We start from the raw sequence: 15451 nt of genomic DNA, 5'->3' as shown, positions 1-15451 counted from the left end.
ATGGAATTTCAGAGATGGCGTCGGAAACCACTGCTAGGAAATGGGAAATTAAACTAACCCTGTGCCAACTGAAGGCCTCAAATCCCAACTAAGAGATTAAATGTGATGGGCTATAACGTGTTCAGTTTTAAATCATTGTATTATGTGGGTTGTAAATTTCCCCTGTAACAGCTTCTACTGTGGGTGGGGGGGGGGGGTATGGGGAAGTCTGAAATAATTGATGTCGTAAGTTTGCTGCATCTCTTCACCAAACTAAACCAAAAACATATGAACCATGTACAATAAAAAGCAAGATGTCTGGAAGCCTTTCAGTCACAAGCAACCGTTAAACCCTGACTTGAGTCAGTTTGGCTTCGTGTAGGAAGGAGTGCAAGAGAGCCACAAAATGAGACTCATCCTAACAGAGGTATTATAGTCCTGGGGACTTGTGTGTGTGTGTGTTTGTTACAAGTAGAAATAATGTGTGTACGTTGTTTGTTTTTCTTTCTTCCCAAATGCAAATTTTGTTTACAAAACTTGACCTTACTAGCAAATATATCTGACAAAAAAGGTAAGCTTTTTAACTTATCACAACTATCTCTACGGAGAGAGAAGCCATGCACTGAGGGACTGCTCGGTTCTTCCACAAGTTCCTCTACGTCGGAGCGCCAAGAGGGAAATGAGAAGAGGCCCCCTCCTCCGGTCTAAATTGGGGGGGGGGGGCAGGAGGAGGAACACTGAGACGGCGGACCAGGTGGGAGTAGGAGGTCTCCACCCCCCCCACCCCCCTCAAAGGGGCCTGAAGGTGTCCAAAATGTCCCGCCCACTCTCCAGGACAGGGTTGGGGATTTCAAGGACCGTTAAGTGCGCGCACACAAGCGTCCGTCGTGTTGCTCTCCCAGGGAGGGGTGTGGGGGGGGGGCGAGGCGCTGGTTCCTCTTCACTGGTCAGCACAGGAGATGAGCACGGGGGTCTGGGTGACGTCCTTCTTACTGTCGCCACGCTGGCCTCTGCAACAAGGGTGGACAAAGAACGCTAAATGGACAGCACTTATATAGCGCTTTACAATGGCCTCTCATTCACCCATTCACACACATTCACACACCGATGGCGCCAGCTGCCATGCAAGGTGCTATCCTGCTCATTGGGAGCAATTTGGGGTTCAGTGTCTTTGCCCAAGGACACTTCGACATGTGGACAGGAGCAGCCGGGATTCGAACCGCCGACCCTACGATCATTGGACGACCCGCTCTACCTCTTGAGCCACAGCCGCCCAAAGAGAGCAAGCGTCCACATGACCCCACCCCATGACTAGTAAGGAAGGTAACATGTCTTGAGCTTGGCGCAACTTAAACGGTAAATGGTAAATAGACTGCACTTATATAGTGCTTTTCCACCTTAGCGGCACTCAAAGCGCTTTACAATGGCCTCTCATTCACCCATTCACACACCAATGGCGGTAGCTGCCATGCAAGGTGCTAACCTGCTCATTGGGAGCAATTTGGGGTTAGGTGTCTTGCTGAAGGACACTTCGACATGTGGACAGTTGGAGCTGGGATTCGAACCGCTGACCCTTCGATCACTGAACGACCCGCTCTACCAACTGAGCTACAGCCGCCCCCAAATCCGACATATTGAGTTTTTCCTCTCTGCCGACGGACGGCCTTACCTGTGGATGTTTTCCATGGCGGCCACCTCGGCCAGGGCGGCCAGGCTGAAGAAAGCAGGCAGGTCTTCGGGCTCGCTGCTCCTGTCCGCCTCCTCGGGTCTGGGGGTGCTCGGACACCATCCGTCGTTGCATAAGTTCTCTTGGGGTAATGGCTTATCATCCTGATCCTGGTTGAGTTCCCTGGCTTTGTCCTCTGCCGTGGGAGACCAAGCAGAGCCGACGCCATTAAACCATCATTAAAGCCCCGTTAACCGTCATTAAAGACCCCAGACAGTTTTCAGCTAAGGACAAGCGTTTGCCGTTATGCAATCATTCAACTGAAAACGACCAGCTAAAACAAAACAGAAAATGGAGGCTTGTGCAACAGATATCGGCTGACAAACTGGGTAATTAAACACGTCTTCCTCCATTTTAAAGTGGCAATAAGCAATTTCACACCGCTAGATGTCAATAAGAGACTTGTTCACAAACAAAAGGCCTAAAATGGATAATGTGTACGCTTAAAGCCTCGGATACAGTAGAAGACTTTCACAATCTTAACAGATTATGAAATGACGGAGTGTACACTAGACGACTGGCCTCTGATGATTTTTTGTATGACAACTGAAAAACTGGGTATCGCACATTTAACGACTGGACGAGTTTACACTACACTATTGAGTCCAGAATCTGCTCAAAAATATCAAACACGTTTGATATGCTCCGACTCGGATCGGGAGAAGTCTGTTCTCATCATACACTTGCCGATTTAAATCTGTACCCCTCACACTGTACACTTACAGATTTCTGTGCCAAATTGCCACTCCGACTACCCCCAACTAGTGCAGACTGCTGCTGACTAGGGCAGACTCGGCAGGATTGTGAATCGTGTATAAAATCGGGCAGAATATCTTGTAGTGTGTCCTCAGCTTAAGGCATGGGGGCAGAGCAAAGTTACTGGCTGTAATTTGACAACACAGGCAGAAATGCTGGAACAAGACGTATCGACTGGTCTGGGTGAGGCATTGCAGTCGGACGCTATGGCTCAGTGAAACGATCTGATATCAGGTGCTTTTAACTAGTATTGACGTGGAAAAAAAAACAGTTGTTGCAGCTTTAAAGTCGCACTGAAACGGACGTTTGAGATCATCTAACTTCCATAGTTTGACGTATTTCCGACGCAAACAAGCTATGAGGGTGGGACATATGTTTAGAGTTTGAATTGGAATTTGATTGGAACATTGACAAGTGGACGGGTTTTAAGAACTTTAGACAGATTCGATAGAAGGATAGCGTTGATTGACGGGTGGATGTCGTGAGATTATTGGCCTAAAATCTAAGGTACCTGTTGTCGTCATTGCACGTGACATACCGTTTTCCAGGAAGTAAGAAATTATATATTTTGATATAAGATAACAAAAGTAGAATTTTGTTAATTTTTTGGCATACATCGTTGAATAGGTGAACACTATGACCAATTATGTTAACCAAAATGGGACAGAATGCTTTTTTCATTTCAGTGCGACTTTAAAAATCAGCGTTTGCCTTTTTCTCTCTGCTAACGACTTAGAAACGTGTTGAATAACGTAAACACGGCACAGCGTCGGTCGAGAGGCGCGTCTCACCCTCGGCGGGGGACACCCTGCCGTCCGCTGAGCGGACCAGGTGAGTGATCTTGCTCTTCCGGGCCTTCCTCTTCTGGCTGCCCACCAGCGTCTCTGAGCTGCCGGCGCCCTGGACCTCCGGGCACACCGCCGCCGCCGCCACCACCGCGCCGGGCTTGGTCTTGGCGGGCGAGTCCGGCCCGGGGGACTCGCTCCCCGGAACTGCGGCGGAAAGGAAGAGTCAACGGTGACGAGCAGGAAAGAGCAGCTGAACGCTCAGAGAGAACTAGGCTGACGATAGCAGCAGATCAGGGAGACCGCAGGCTTCAGAGAGAGACCTACCATGACGCTGTCACAATATAGAAATCGCTGCTAAGGACTTAGCCAATTGGCTATATGCACAACTCCAGTACTTCCTGAAATTAGACATACTTCTCTATTTCCTGTCTCACACTATTGGATGAAGTGATTTTTCAGGTGTGCCTGATCGTTGTGCTGCAGTCAGGCACACCCGATTAATAACTTCTTCCAATAGTGTAGGACAGGAAATAGAGAAGCATGTCTAATTTCAGGAAGTACTGGAGTTGTGCATGTAGCCTATTGGAAACAACAGACACTGAAATCCATTAGACAAGTACAATACTTACATGGATGGCGAATGTAAACCTTTAAAAAAAAACATTTCAAAATCTCCTGGAGAACATTCACACATTAATATGCACAAACAAGGATGTTCTAATTCACCTTTATCCACAGTACTGGGCTTGTCCTTTTTTTGCTTGTACTTGCTAACAATCTTGTGGAATGAGGTCTTTTTCTGAGATGGAGATGAACCTGATATAACAAAATAGAACAACAAAGGAAGGAGTGTGGAAATGCTATGTTAAGTGGTAGCAATGCCTTGAGAGAGAGAGAGAGAGAATAAGAGGGATAGAGAGAGAGAATATATGTACAGTTGACAGGAGCAGAACGGTGAATGACAGGGATGAGAGATTCCTATGTTTAAAAAAAAAAATACATTGGAGAAAAACAACAGTTTCGATCTGTGAAGGAAGATGGCGGATCTCTGCTGACCCTTGGCAGGTTTGAGGGCGTCCTCCGGCGCCGGGCTGCTGTCCGGTTTCTTCTTCTTGCTGACCGCCGTGTTCTTCTTATGGAAGGTCAGGGGGCTGTACTGCGGAAGGCTGTTGAACTTCTTCTCGAACTCCTCCTCTAGTTTCCCAAGACTGCAGAGAGATCAATGATCAGGTTCCTACTAGTAGGACTGGGTATCGAGTCGAATTTAAAGAATCGATTCCGATTCAGAAGGTTTGGAATCGATTATCACGATTCGATTCTATTCGATTCAATATCGATTCGGTTAGTGTTACTAAAACCTGTTTTTTTTTAGCTGTAACCTTAATTACATGACTGACAAGTTATGCAACACATCAATACTAGGGCTGGGTATCGATACTTATTTCCAAAAATGAATGAATGAATGAATCATTGAATGAATTAATAAACTATTCATTCCTTCATTTATTCATTCATTCATTAAATAAAAGATCGATTTTGGGATTCATGAATCGATTCTGAATCATTTGATTCAGAATCGATGAATCGATTTTTTTAAACACAGCCCTACCTAATAGGACGAGCGATAAAACAAAACGACAGTACGACTGCTGAGACGTAAAGGGGACAGGGACAGAGGACGACGTTGGACGGGGACAGTTCAGGAACCCTCACCCTGGGGCGGGGTCGTCTTTGGATTTGGACTTCTTCAGCTTCTTGGGGGTGTTGGTCCCCGTCTGAGTGAAAGCCCAAGTCTCGTCGGTCCAGCCTCCGTCGTGGTCGGACGCCCCTCCGCGGAAAGAGCCTCTTTTACCTGACCACAACAACCGTGACGGTCAACAGGATTTACACACAAAACCGCTGGACTGTGGTTAGGAATCCTTATATTTATATGTGGTTATGAATGATTATATATGTATGTTTATCAGAATCAGAATCACTTATTAGCCAAGTCATTTTACACCTGCTAGGAATTAGTTCTGGTCAGTTGGTTCATAATACTGATGGAGACAACATTGGATAGGGTGCAAGGACAAGACGGGACAGTGCCGGGACAGGACAGTGGTGCAACGACAGGGTGGAAGGGTGGGGTACCTCGGTCTACGTTAGCTCTCAGCGAGGTCAGCATTCCTTCGGACACCAGGGTCTTGTAGAGGGCCCCCTTGCAGCTCCTCTCCGACTTCCTGGAGCCACACCCCTCCGAGTTGGCCTCCGCGTCCCTGTCCCTCTCCTCGTCTTTGAGCTTGGCGTGCGGGGGGCTCGCGGGGGCGGGGCTCTCCATCGCGCTCCCTTGGGGCTCTGTGCTTCTGTCGCAGGCCTCCTCCTCCTCCCTCTTGGGGGAGACCGGCGTCGGCCCCGCCGTCGACGGCCCGTGGGCCCCGCCCTCTCCTTTGTGCTCCTCCCCCTCCGTCTCATCCGCCTCGTTCTCTCGGAGAGGATTCTTGGCTTTGGGTTTGCTCTTCTTTTTGGGCGATCCAGCTTGGCCCGGACTGGCCCGTTCGCCGTTGGCGGTGCGGGCCTTCTTCCTGGGCGTCTCCTCCGCGTCCCTCCACGCCCCCTTCGCCACGGCCTCGATGGTGTAGAAGACGCTGTCCAGCACCGACTCCGGCGGCGGATATTTCTTCGGCGTCTTCTTCGGCGGGACGGGGCTCTTGTCTTTGACCTGGTCCAGCGAGACGTCCCTCTTCTTCTTCCTCTTCTTGGCGTTGGCTGTCTGGCCGCTGCGTGGCGGCGAGCTGGCGTCCGTAGGTGTAGACGTGGAGGAGGCGGCGGAGGAGGGAGGAGGAGAGGAGACGGGAAGATCGGCGGTGTCCTCCGTCTTCTCCTGGACTGCCGTTTGCGTTTGGACGCCGGTGGCGTCGCAGGTAGAAGACGTCTTGACCTGAGGCTGGGAAGAGATGGCCTCCATCTTCCCCGCCTCGGAAGCCAAACACATCTAGATGAAAACACAATTCAACATTCAAACTGTGGATGAAACACAATTCAACATTCAAACTATGGATGAAACACAATTCAACATTCAAACTGTGGATAAAACACAATTCAACATTCAAACTGTGGATAAAACACAATTCAACATTCAAACTGTGGATAAAACACAATTCAACATTCAAACTGTGGATAAAACACAATTCAACATTCAAACTGTGGATGAAAACACAATTCAACATTCAAACTGTGGATGAAAACACAATTCAACATTCAAACTGTGGATAAAACACAATTCAACATTCAAACTGTGGATGAAAACCCAATTCAACATTCAAACTGTGGATGAAAACCCAATTCAACATTCAAACTGTGGATGAAACACAATCCAACATTCAAACTGTGGATGAAACACAATTCAACATTCAAACTGTGGATGAAAACACGATTCAACATTCAAACTGTGGATGAAACACAATTCAATATTCAAACTGAGACGTTAACAAAAGACAAAGGGGCAGTTGGAAAAAACTAACTGGTCGACACAGAACGCTTATTACATATTTTGCATGTACAGATGACGTATGTACAGAAGTAAGTCGTAAAGGTGTCTTATAATCCCATATGGGATGGGCCGACAGTAGGCATGACACTTAAATAAAAAATTCATTCATTCATTCATTCATTCATTATTAAGGTTATATAATGAGACAACAACGCCAAAACATGTCACATGGTTGTCTTCTTTAGGTATTTATCCAACCCTGACCAACTACAATGTCAAGGCAGACTTTCTTCCCATGTGTATTATTCTCAATCTGCAGACTAAATCACTAGTTGTCACAACATATATGCAGTAGACTTCAATATCAGAATGAGTCCAACCGCTCTGGGAGGAAGTAGGAAGTAGAAGGATCCTCCATGTTACCTCAGCGAGCTGGAAGAGGGCGGACTGCCGGCACTGCTTGACCTCTGCTACCACAGACTGGGACGACTCCGAAGACGTCTGTTTGAACACACAAGAGGAGGATTAGTCAAGTCTTTCATTCTGTGTGCTTCCAGGACTGGTTGAGTATTTAGCATTATAAGCCACATTATAAGGTTATTTATGATCGTATACAAGGCCGATATCAACATTTTGATCAACTTTGCACTCTTGAGATATGACGTTGCCACTAACGTACACAATGGATCTCTAGGGGCGTATAGAAAATCCCTCAAAAACACCATCAACTCGTTTTCAAATACAGGAAACTCACCGAGTGGTCACTGGTGACTGGAACACTTGGTTCTTTTAAAAGAAGCCTGAAGACTTTTCTTTTTGCCACTGCTTTCTAAGATGAGTTATGTTTATCAGTATACTGCACTGTAACTTTTATTCCTGTATTCTATTTGTCCTGCTTTTTGTTTTAAATATCTATAATGACTTGCTTTTTGTTTTAATGCTTTTAATTTGTCCTGCCTTTTGTTTTAAATGTCTATAATGTCTTGCTTTTTGTTTTAATGCTTTTAATGTCTCATGTAAAGCACCTTGAATTGCCCTGTGGCTGAAATGTGCTATATAAATAAACTTGCCTTGCCTTGGTGTCCGTTGAACGTTCTGACATGAGAATCGCCACAAAGTATGATTCATATCAGGTTTGTTTAATCATATTAAATCCGTTGACTTGTATTGACAACAAAGCCAGAGATGTTAGGTGTAGATTCAAGTGAAAATATTCCCGTGATAAATGATAAATAAACCCGATAAGAAGCATACTTTGCGGTTATTTTCATGTCAGAACATCATCCGATGCCGGTGACCACTCTGTGAGTTTCCTGTATTTGAGAACGAGTTGATGGTGTTTTTAAGGGATTTTCTGTATGCACCTAGAGATCAATTGCTTACGTTAGGGGCGACATATATCTCGAGAGTGCAAAGTTTGTCAAAATGTTGATACGTGCCGTTGTATATGGTCGTAAATAACCGTATAACATGGCTTATAATGCTAAATACTCAACCAGTCCTTTAAAAGAAAAAAAACTCTGTCAAAAACTTCTGTCAACAAAAAATTCAACAACACAACAGTTAAACTTCCGATCTTATGCTTTGTCAATATCTGCGCTGATAGAAACCAGATTTGGTAATCTCCTACATCTTTGTTTTCTGTCAAAAACAGCAGCAAAGAGCAATACCTCTTCCAGTTTGGGAGCAGAGGGCTTGGTTCTGCTTTTCCCTCCATCAGACACACTCTCCGGGGAGCTTCCAGACGCACTCTGGAGATGGAGAGAGCGCAGCGTTGAAAGGTGCGATTGGGAAAGCCGGGCTTGATGACGCGTGCAGACAGAAATAAAACAACTCACTTCCTTGGTGCTCCTCCAGACCGGCTTGCCGTCTCCTGCTGTGTCTGCTAGGCTGGGCTGAGGAGTACTGGAAGACATCTAGGAAGGAACAGGGGATTGATTTAGTCTTATCATAATATCATTTCCACATCACTGACTGGTTGGATGTGCTGGCTCCGCCGTGTCACCACACAGAGGAACCGGTAAGAACCGCTTAAGGGAAACCCTGGTATATAAAATAAAATAATAAATAAATAAATAAATAAATAAATAAATAAATAAATAAATAAATAAATAAATAAATAAATAAATAAATATATAAATATATATATATATATATATATATATATATATATATATATATATATATATATATAAACAACCATGTGTGGTATTCATTGAGTTTGGGAATTCCCACGATTTCTTGTGCTAGCTCAAGCTGATATGCCTAAACAACAGGACATGGACTCGTGTGTCGTCCAGTTTCAAAATTGCTACTGACCTGATGATTCTCTCAAGGATTCCTGACAATATTGCTGTACGTTATTCGCCAAATGCCACTAGGCTACTTCGTCTAAGAGAGTTCTGCAGAAAAACCTGAACTATTTTACACGAGGATATATCCATGAGATTTGGATTTCGGACGGAGCAGGTGACAACATAGGAGTTGATGCTAGGTGTTGGCAATCTATGCGGAAGAAACAGACGCCTCACAAACTCCAGATTGAAATTCATCAGGACAAATCGAGGAGTCTAACTGCCCATGTAGCCTAAAGCAGGGTGAGTAAGTTAGTGGCATCCATTCTTAGGGCGGCTGTAGCTCAGTTGGTAGAGCGGGTCGTTCAGTGATCGAAGGGTCAGTGGTTCGAATCCCAGCTCTGACTCTCCACATGTCGAAGTGTCCTTGAGCAAGACACCTAACCCCAAATTGCTCCCAATGAGCAGGTTAGCACCTTGCATAGCAGCTACCGCCATTGGTGTGTGAATGTGTGTGTGAATGGGTGAATGAGAGGCCATTGTAAAGCGCTTTGAGTGCCGCTAAGGTGGAAAAGCGCTATATAAGTGCAGTCCATTTACCATTTAGAAAATAAGCCTGTGAGAATGAATTAACTACGAGCTAATTAGCTACTGTACATCAAGCACCTAACATTACTATCTTCGTAGCTTTGTGTGTGGGCGCTGCTGTAAACTGATGTGTGGAGGGAGGTGTGGAGTATCGTACAGATTGTTTTCTTATAACATTATGGTACAGCAGCCTGCAGGCCGGTTTTCTGTATGTTTTAAGAATCATTTTCTTCAAACTAATGTCTAATCTATGAACACAATGCAGGACAAACTTTGTTTGTGGGACATCAGAGGCGTGGTCTTAAGAAATCAAGCAACCTTATTGGTTATTATTCTCCGCGTGATTGACAGGCTGGAAAGGTCTACCCTCTGTGTGGCATCTTGAAGGGGGGTGGCCTTACCTCAGCAAGGTGGAAGAAAGAGGATTTCCCAGGGTGCTTAGCGGCATCTCCGGACAGTGAGGAGTTGGAGGAAATCTGTGGATTGAAAGTGAACTCAAACTCACCTTATTTACTTACTTACTCACCTTATAACTGACATGACCAGCTAGTGTCTACTGTAACTACTGTGACATGACCAGCTGGTGTCTACTGTAACTACTGTGACATGACCAGCTAGTGTCTACTGTAACTACTGTGACATGACCAGCTAGTGTCTACTGTAACTACTGTGACATGACCAGCTGGTGTCTACTGTAACTACTGTGACATGACCAGCTGGTGTCTACTGTAACTACTGTGACATGACCAGCTAGTGTCTACTGTAACTACTGTGACATGACCAGCTAGTGTCTACTGTAACTACTGTGACATGACCAGCTAGTGTCTACTGTAACTATTGTGACATGACCAGCTGGTGTCTACTGTAACTACTGTGACATGACCAGCTGGTGTCTACTGTAACTACTGTGACATGACCAGCTAGTGTCTACTTTAACTACTGTGACATGACCAGCTGGTGTCTACTGTAACTACTGTGACATGACCAGCTAGTGTCTACTTTAACTACTGTGACATGACCAGCTAGTGTCTACTGTAACTACTGTGACATGACCAGCTAGTGTCTACTGTAGTTACTGTGACATGACCAGCTGGTGTCTACTGTAGTTACTGTGACATCACCAGCTAGCATCTGTCTACTGTGACATCACCAGCTGTCATCTATCTACTGTGACATCACCAGCTGTCATCTATCTACTGTGACATCACCAGCTGTCACCTGTCCCCTGTGACGTACCTCTCTGGCAGTAAGCGCATGTTCCCCAGCCAGCAGCAGCATGCTTAGGCCTCCCATCTTCGTGGGATCTGGGAATGCACCACATGAGAATGATCACTCCTGATAGTGATTAGTATACTATTACCATGGTATCATTACTTGGTTGTATTGTGACATCACTGCAATGTCACCACTGCTGGACGAATCACTCTCTCTCATCGACGACGGGTGACACCATACCTGCCATGGCGAAGTTAAGCTGTGGTATGCTCTCGGTCTTGGGCACTTTCTTGGCGGTGGGACCGTCCTTAGCGGGGTTGGAATTCAGGGTCCACACTTTTTTGCGGGCGTTGCCGACGGGGTGGCAGGACTGGCTCTTGACCGGTTTGTTGGTAGTGGGGCACCACTTGTAGCCCGGGTTAGCCTTCATGAACGCATCCTTGTACTGACGAGCAAGATCAGGTTGAAGGGTAAGTTCACGTTGATGTAACACTCAAATAAACACATTTTCCTTCACGCTGACTGCCGTTAATTCTTCTACATTCATAGTACTTCTGTCACTATGTTACGCTACACATTCATGAAAAAATGAAAACTTTGACCTTTTCTTAACCTGACTGTCTTTCATCTTTACTACAGACAAAAGCTTGCTCGATCGTCTCGTTGAGAGGGGTCAGGGAAGAGTTTTTACAGCTCACTTTTCTGGCCCCCGGGTGAAACTGTTTTTTTGCTTCCCTCTGGAATATGTAGGGGTGGGACCTATGCCCACCTCCATTGCTCTCTGTAAAGTGCATTGTGTTGCCTCTGTGTATGAAATGCGCTATATAAATAAAGTTTGATTTGATTTGAGAAGCAGGCCAGGGGGATGACCCCGGCTGCCACGCCCACCTCCTTGGCCATGTCGGTGTACTTCTGCTTCTCGTTGGGCTCCAGCACCGCCCACCAGTCGGCCAGGATCTTGGTGGCACCGCGGTTGTCCAGCCGCGGGTGTTTCTGGCGCACCAGCGAGCGGTGGCGCTTGCAGAACAGGAGGAAGGCGTTCATGGGCCTCCGCGCCCGCTGCTCCGACGGGTCCTCCTCGCCCTCCGCCGCCGCCGCCACCACCGCTGCCGCCATGGGGGCCGCGCACGCCACCTCGGGGCCGGCGCCGCTCTCCCTGCGCAGCAGGGGCTCCTGGGAAACACGGCATCCGGATGTCAACAAGGCCGTCATCCGCTACCGAACACACCATCCCGGACGTCAACACAGCTGTCGTCCGCTAATAAACACCTCGTCCGGATGTCAACACAGGCATCATCCGCTACTAAACACACTGTCCAGTCATCATCCGCTATTATTTCTCTATGCTTGTTTGACTCAACACAGGCCTATCGAACGGCGACGGTGACACTCTTCAGAATCAGAATCAGACTTTATTAAGCCAAGCAGACTTACACCTACAAGGAATTCGCCTTGGCCTGTTGGTACACAACAAATAATCGTAGCGCAAAGACAGGACAGCTCACAATACACGACGACAAAGCGATACCATACAATATACGCAACACTATCTACAAGAATGTACCAAAAACAGACAGCGTCAGCTCAGCTCACCTTGTCCAGCTCATCTTCGTCGTCCTCCTCCTCCTCCTCGGAGAAGTCCAGGGCCTTCTTGGAGAGCAGCGGGTGCCACTGCAGGCACTTGCGTTTGGGCCGCTTGCCGCTCACCTCCCCCTCCACCGGCGGCTCCTTCACTCTTCCTCCACCTTTCATGGCGCTGTCGAGCCTGAGAGAGACGTCCACAGGTCACGCCCGGCCTACGCGACACCCCGGCATCACCTGGCCGGCACCCCCGTGAAGCCAGCTGCGTCTGGGCAGCAGCTCTAACGAGCACCATATGGGGAAGATGCCCCATGGGGTAGAAGTGGGGGCGTTTGGTTCTGCGGTCATGTTTATTTTTTAATTATTATATAAAAAAAAAAGAGGTATTGTGATATTGGTGTTTTAGACGTGTATCAAGAATGATTTGAGCCCCCGCATGGAAAAACTGGTAGGAGAAATTATTGTCTCAGGATCAGTGTGTAGCTAAAAAGGGTTTGGCGGAATCAACAGCAGCCAGGATGTTTTTTGGGGGTGGGTGGATTACGATGTGGGAAAAGGACACTATGTTGGGGTAATATGAGGGTAATATGAGGGTGCGTGGTTATTGTAAAGGTGTGCGACTGCTCTAGGAGGTTAAATGCATCATAAAAGCATAGGCCTCATCTTTTTATAACGCTGTCATCATCCTGACCAGGATTCTCTTCTGCTTTGGCCTACATGACAATGACCATGACTGTCAACTAGAAAGTAAGCCATCTGATATCCCATGAACACTGGAAATGAAACTGGTCTAGTGAATGAGGCTCATTAAGATCGAATGTAAAATGGACACTTAGGATAAATAAAAGATAAAAGTTCTAGGTTTTGAGGATGTGGGGTGGATATACTTACTTATGACACAGAAACTATGGAAATGTTGTAGATGAAGATGAATCTGTCGGTCCTTTGTCATGCGATGGTGATGACCTATAAAATACAAGACACTGCTCTCAGTCAAGCCATGGCTGTGTGTTTGATGCACAGAGGCCTTTGCTTGATTCATTTTCAGCAACCATATGCTTATTCTGCCATCACTGACGTGCAACTACCCTCCAAACATTCGTGCATACGATCACATGATAATATGCTTTAAACTCGGGAAAGGGGTTTACACATGTAGCTAAAACAGTGTCTGCCATGATTGTGTTGTCTTTTGGACATTGCATCAAAGCAAATTCGAAAATATCGGAGAATTTAGTAAATGGGACGAAAGCAGCTAAGAGTTCGAGAGACTCGATGGCTTCTGGAGCAGCGAGGTTGTTTTCAGGTACACCGGCGGGCTGCTCCTACACCGTCACACAATCAATAGTACAAGTAAAACACAGCCCAACATTGCACAACGGTTGAATTATTTCGATTCTAATTCATGATCAAACACTTTGTTGTTGCCACTGTTCTGCGTATCACTTCACATTTGCATTTCCGTGCAAAATGTCGATCTAGGGTCTGACAAGACAGACTAGCGAATGAGAGTCCATCTTGCTTTGGAGAATAAATTTCACCTCTGTCAAACTCCAATGCATTCGTCGAGGTATCCCACTCGGGAAAATGAAAGCATTTCATAAATTAAACTAAGGATGTTCCGTTCAGACATTTGCAGCAGTACAGTCTGGTCGGCGGGCATGATTTTCATTTGCTTCCACTTCTGGGAATAAAGCTTGTTAGCTGCTCTGCTAGCTGCTCCCTCTCTCTCTCTCTCTGTCTCTCAGTCACACACGGCTAGAGCTAGCCCGCTGGACGTGTCACACACAAAACATGCAATGGTTCCAAACCCGCCGAGCTACTTCCATTCCATCCATGTTTACGTTCATGTTTACCTTCCTGCAACTAAACTAAATGGTTGTTATCATCACATTCGAACATGACGCTACAGTAGCCGTTTGGAAACAATGTATCCGTGCGTTTGGTTTCAATGGAGGAGTGAAAACAGTTTCTCCAGCGCTGCCATGTATGTGTCCGTCTCAGGCTACATGAGGGTTTTGTGGAACAGTGACTTAAAATGTGTTCGGTACGACCATGAGAGCTGAGATGTTGCATTAGAAGTGTGAGTTTATAGATCAGAGCTCGATGCCGAGAGCAAATATGCAGGAAAAGCGAGGCAACACGAGGGACCGCACTTCGAAAGCGGCGATAAAAGCGACACAAAATATCTCATTGATTGACTGGACGGTCCAGGAAAACAACAGCCGGACTTGGATTAGCGGTAAATCATGAACATATTCTCTGTCATGACGGCATCTACATGTTGAAACATACCTCGGATATCCCTCTCGATTGCCAGGGCCCTCTCATCCCAAGCTGCCTCCTCCTTTAAACTTATTGACACATCATAACAGTTCAGCGGTACCACTGTACAATAACACGACAGGAACACTTCACCGGATGATTCCACCGTCAGCCAGGCGAAACACGACAATCCGCAATCGCCAAACAAATTTCGAAAATGCTCACGTCCTGTCGGTATTAAACGCTCTGTTGAAGTAGTTGGAATCGAATACTTTCGATTCCCTCGACCAAATTTCTCATTTTGTCAAATCTACCCTCCCCCCCCGTTCACAAAGTGTTCTTGCGAGGCTGTGATGTTCATGCACTGACTGACTGGCCTAGCCGTGCTAAAAATCACTCAGCTTTCTGGCCCAACAACGGCTTACATCTCCAATAAACTTTTAGCAATGTCGGCGTCAAGTCACTGAAAAGATGCAACCGTAGTGCAAAACTCGTACACCTTTAAAAAAGCTAGTCTGGGTCTCAGTCGTACACTGTCTTCCTGGGTGTTGTGTAGCTCTACTGTGGAATCGGAGAAATGTTTGGAAAATGAAGTGTAGCCTACAGTAGAAGTATGCCAGCACTCACCCACAACAGGCCACACAGTGAATTTACAATTAAGTTACTAGTTGTGTTCAAACTGAGCCGTTCCCCATTCCTGTTGCCTTCTAATGCGCTTCTCTGATGAACGGAACAGTTTTGCAACATACAGTAGGATAGCAGTGTGAAATCACCCCCATCATGTAAG

General features: G+C 46.4%; 1 protein-coding gene across 2 annotated transcripts; it reads right to left on the bottom strand.

Annotated features, from left to right (window-relative positions):
* Positions 1 to 359: 359 nt before the first annotated feature.
* Positions 360 to 15380, bottom strand: bbx (BBX high mobility group box domain containing). 2 transcript variants are annotated; one of them, XM_084438708.1, is made up of 17 exons: positions 15292 to 15380; positions 13291 to 13365; positions 12412 to 12583; positions 11707 to 11991; positions 11059 to 11263; positions 10840 to 10907; positions 10005 to 10079; positions 8560 to 8637; positions 8392 to 8472; positions 7145 to 7222; positions 5383 to 6223; positions 4963 to 5101; positions 4306 to 4457; positions 3976 to 4065; positions 3253 to 3453; positions 1649 to 1841; positions 360 to 989 (listed from the first exon to the last, which is right to left on the bottom strand). In XM_084438708.1, the coding sequence occupies exons 3-17, from the start codon at positions 12568 to 12570 to the stop codon at positions 920 to 922; spliced, it is 2715 nt and encodes a 904-aa protein (XP_084294834.1). In that variant the 5' UTR covers positions 12571 to 12583; positions 13291 to 13365; positions 15292 to 15380; the 3' UTR covers positions 360 to 919. The 2 variants fall into 2 exon arrangements, with proteins under 2 accessions (XP_084294834.1, XP_084294835.1); XM_084438709.1 differs by lacking the exon at positions 15292 to 15380 and adding an exon at positions 14695 to 14829.
* Between the last annotated feature and the right edge of the window lie 71 nt (positions 15381 to 15451).

Source organism: Borostomias antarcticus (assembly GCF_949987555.1).
Source record: "Borostomias antarcticus genome assembly, chromosome: 1".
Taxonomy (NCBI): Eukaryota; Metazoa; Chordata; class Actinopteri; order Stomiiformes; family Stomiidae; genus Borostomias; species Borostomias antarcticus.
The sequence above is the reverse complement of the archived record's forward strand: the minus strand, read 5'-3'. Positions and strand labels throughout refer to the sequence as shown.

What these genes read in the sequence shown, in the direction of transcription:
- bbx (XM_084438708.1), bottom strand. Translation starts at nt 12,570, where the DNA reads ATGAAAGGTGGAGGAAGAGTGAAGGAGCCGCCGGTGGAGGGGGAGGTG. An exon ending in ACACCGACATGGCCAAGGAG is followed by an intron (nt 11,264 to 11,706) that starts GTGGGCGTGGCA and finishes CTTGCTCGTCAG; the next exon opens with TACAAGGATGCGTTCATGAA. An exon ending in GCTTAACTTCGCCATGGCAG is followed by an intron (nt 10,908 to 11,058) that starts GTATGGTGTCAC and finishes GTGCATTCCCAG; the next exon opens with ATCCCACGAAGATGGGAGGC.